The sequence below is a fragment of the Chionomys nivalis genome, unplaced genomic scaffold (assembly GCF_950005125.1).
Source record: "Chionomys nivalis unplaced genomic scaffold, mChiNiv1.1 scaffold_28, whole genome shotgun sequence".
NCBI lineage: Eukaryota > Metazoa > Chordata > Mammalia > Rodentia > Cricetidae > Chionomys > Chionomys nivalis.
In genome coordinates this window covers 7,130,197-7,132,752 of record NW_026646922.1, presented here as the reverse complement: position 1 = coordinate 7,132,752, position 2,556 = coordinate 7,130,197, and the positions used below count along the sequence as shown (strand labels likewise).

Genomic DNA, 2,556 nt, shown 5'->3' with positions numbered 1-2,556 from the left:
ACACATTTGTGACCCTTCATGATCACTCTCTATCCTCTTAAGTCCCAACACCTCGATGTCACATCTTTCCATATGACATGTTTTTCCCTCCCGCATTTTCCCTCTCTGAGATCCTACATCTTTTTGGCCACTCTCCTCTGTTTCCTAAACAGCCATCTTGTCCTCTTCCACACACTGCATCTCCTTTCGTCATTCCCTCTCCAAGGGGAAAAGACCATAAGTCCTGTGTTGTTTTGAAGCCTGTCTTTCTGTGATGTCCCATCCACCAGAAACTCCATCATTGACCAAACAACATAACACCTTCACAAATTTTATTTTTACAGCAAAAAAAAAAATTCCATTGCGAAAGATACCAGGATTAATAGAAGACCTGAGGTATTTCTGAAAGAAAGAGTTCCCCAAACACAGTTTTAAGTCTGACCCCCAAAATTTGTGAATTTCACTTTAACAGATCTTCATCAAATCATAGACATAGATATGGAAGTCATTATCAAACTTGATGAAATGCACGGAAGGTTTGGTGGGAACTTGGTAAATAATTTTACCTATCTTTTGGGTTCCATCTTTTTCGTTGTGCTGCACGCTTTTGCCTGCCAAGGAATCCCTGCCTAATTCCAAATTCACCCCTATTGGAGGACATCCTGGCATAATGTGGAGGTTGCTTTCAATGTAGTCATCTAGATGGTGGTAAAGGTACACAACTGGATCTTTCTTGTAGGTAATGTAGAAACAGGTCTTCATGGTCTGCACCTCATCTTGGACCACCTCAGTCCACTCCTCCATAGAGCCTGGCATGATGTGGAGGTTGCCTTCAAGGTAGTCAACCAGGAGGTGGTAAACGTACAAGACCGGATCTTTCTTGTAGGTAATATAGAACCAGGTCTTCATGATTGGCACCTCCTCTAGGACCATCCCCTTCCAGTCATCCTTAGAGAAATTTGTGCCCTCAAATGTATGTTTCACTGCTCTGCCAACTATGGTGTTTGAGAGATGAGTGTCTGTCTCCTGAGGAAATGGTACGTTGTTAGGCAGGAACTTAAGGTTTAAAATCCTTTCATCACTGTGAAGCTCCAATCCATAGACACAATCTATCCCATCATACTTCAACAAATAGAGAGAGGGATTTGTTGGCAGTTGATGTAGAATGATGGCTTTCCACTGGGTGACTGGTTCATTGGCTTCCTTCCAGCCGTGAGAAATTCTGCGGCCGACAATATTCTCCAGGGCCTCAAAAGGCCTCCTCAGTTTTTGCTTCTGAAGAGATGACCCATTCCTCTTCTGGACAGGTGGCATGCATCTCATACTAAGAGGCATCTTCATCATGGCTGTAGACTTACTGAGATAGGCCACTGACCTCCTGGTCCGCTGTTTCTTGGATATCTTTCTGTGCTTGGGCTTCATAGCTGCCCACTCTCTAGGTTGAAAGAACTTTCCTTCTGTTTAATTCAGAAACCAAGTTGTGGCCTCAACCATGAGTGCCTGCAAGGACAACAAGGGGAGGCTATGAGGTCAAGGCTCTTTTCTGGAAGAACTGTGGTGCAGGAGACAAAGATATTGATCAACAGGTTTGCATACCTAACTGTAATTTTCTCTTCAGAAATAAATAGGACAATTTGCAAATTTTTCTCTACAGCTCAGTATATCAATCTCAGAGACACATTCCTGCTGCCCAAAGGCAAATGACCTCTGCTGAGAAACCTACTTTCTGACTGACTAAGTCAATGAGAGGAGAAGGTATGCCTGTCCCCGAAACGAGTAAGAAAATTCTGAACAGATAACAAAGAATTCAAAGGACATCCACACGTCTCCTTCGACATCAAGCTAATAGGTAGGGGGCTCAATCCAAGACAGCCTGCCCAAGGTCATGGCACTCCAATCCACTGGCTCTCTGTATTGGGTCTCCTGATCCAGAACCAGGTCTATTACATAAAGCCATTCTGTGTCTTCATTGTGGAAGTGAGTACTGTGAGACCCACTTCAACCTGAAAGACTCATTATTCTGGGCAACAGCAGCCATTGAGAAATAATTAGTATCTTTTAAAACACCTATGGACAAAGAGGAGCTTTGCCATTTTAGTGGATTGATGAATTTGATATTGTTAGCAAAGATAAAGTGGGAAGAATATCTGGCATTCACCATGCCCACAGCTATCAAATATAGGAGCTGTAACAACAGAAATGGTGGACCCGCAGGACATTTGAAGGAAAACTTTTTTGTACGACAGAGGTCTTAGTTGCTTTGGAAACATATTTACCAAAAGAAAATGTCCTACCTCGCCAGATTCCATCTTCCGGAAATGTTCAGGTGCAAAAAGCCTGTTGAACAGTTGTGGAGACCAGGAGCTGAACTGTCCTCCTCAGGCACTGTGAGGATAATAAACCCACCTTCATGGAAGACTAGTGCTTTGAGTGGAACAGAGTTGCTACCCAACGAACCAAGGCTTTGTGACATCACCAAGGCTCTACTTATGTCAGAAATCCCCTCACAAGCTTGTTACTTCCCTATTTACCCACAGAAACATCCAGCATTCAGCTCCTCAAAAGCTGTATACAGCC

The 2,556-nt window shown here is 43.4% G+C and overlaps 1 protein-coding gene across 1 annotated transcript; it reads right to left on the bottom strand.

Annotated features, from left to right (window-relative positions):
• Nucleotides 1-459: 459 nt before the first annotated feature.
• On the bottom strand, nucleotides 460-1,260 carry LOC130869144 (spindlin-2-like; the record flags this gene model as incomplete). Its single annotated transcript, XM_057761206.1, has 3 exons — nucleotides 460-604; nucleotides 698-711; nucleotides 766-1,260. Coding segments are annotated over 3 exons (654 nt in total), but the record flags the coding sequence as incomplete, so codon positions are not given.
• Between the last annotated feature and the right edge of the window lie 1,296 nt (nucleotides 1,261-2,556).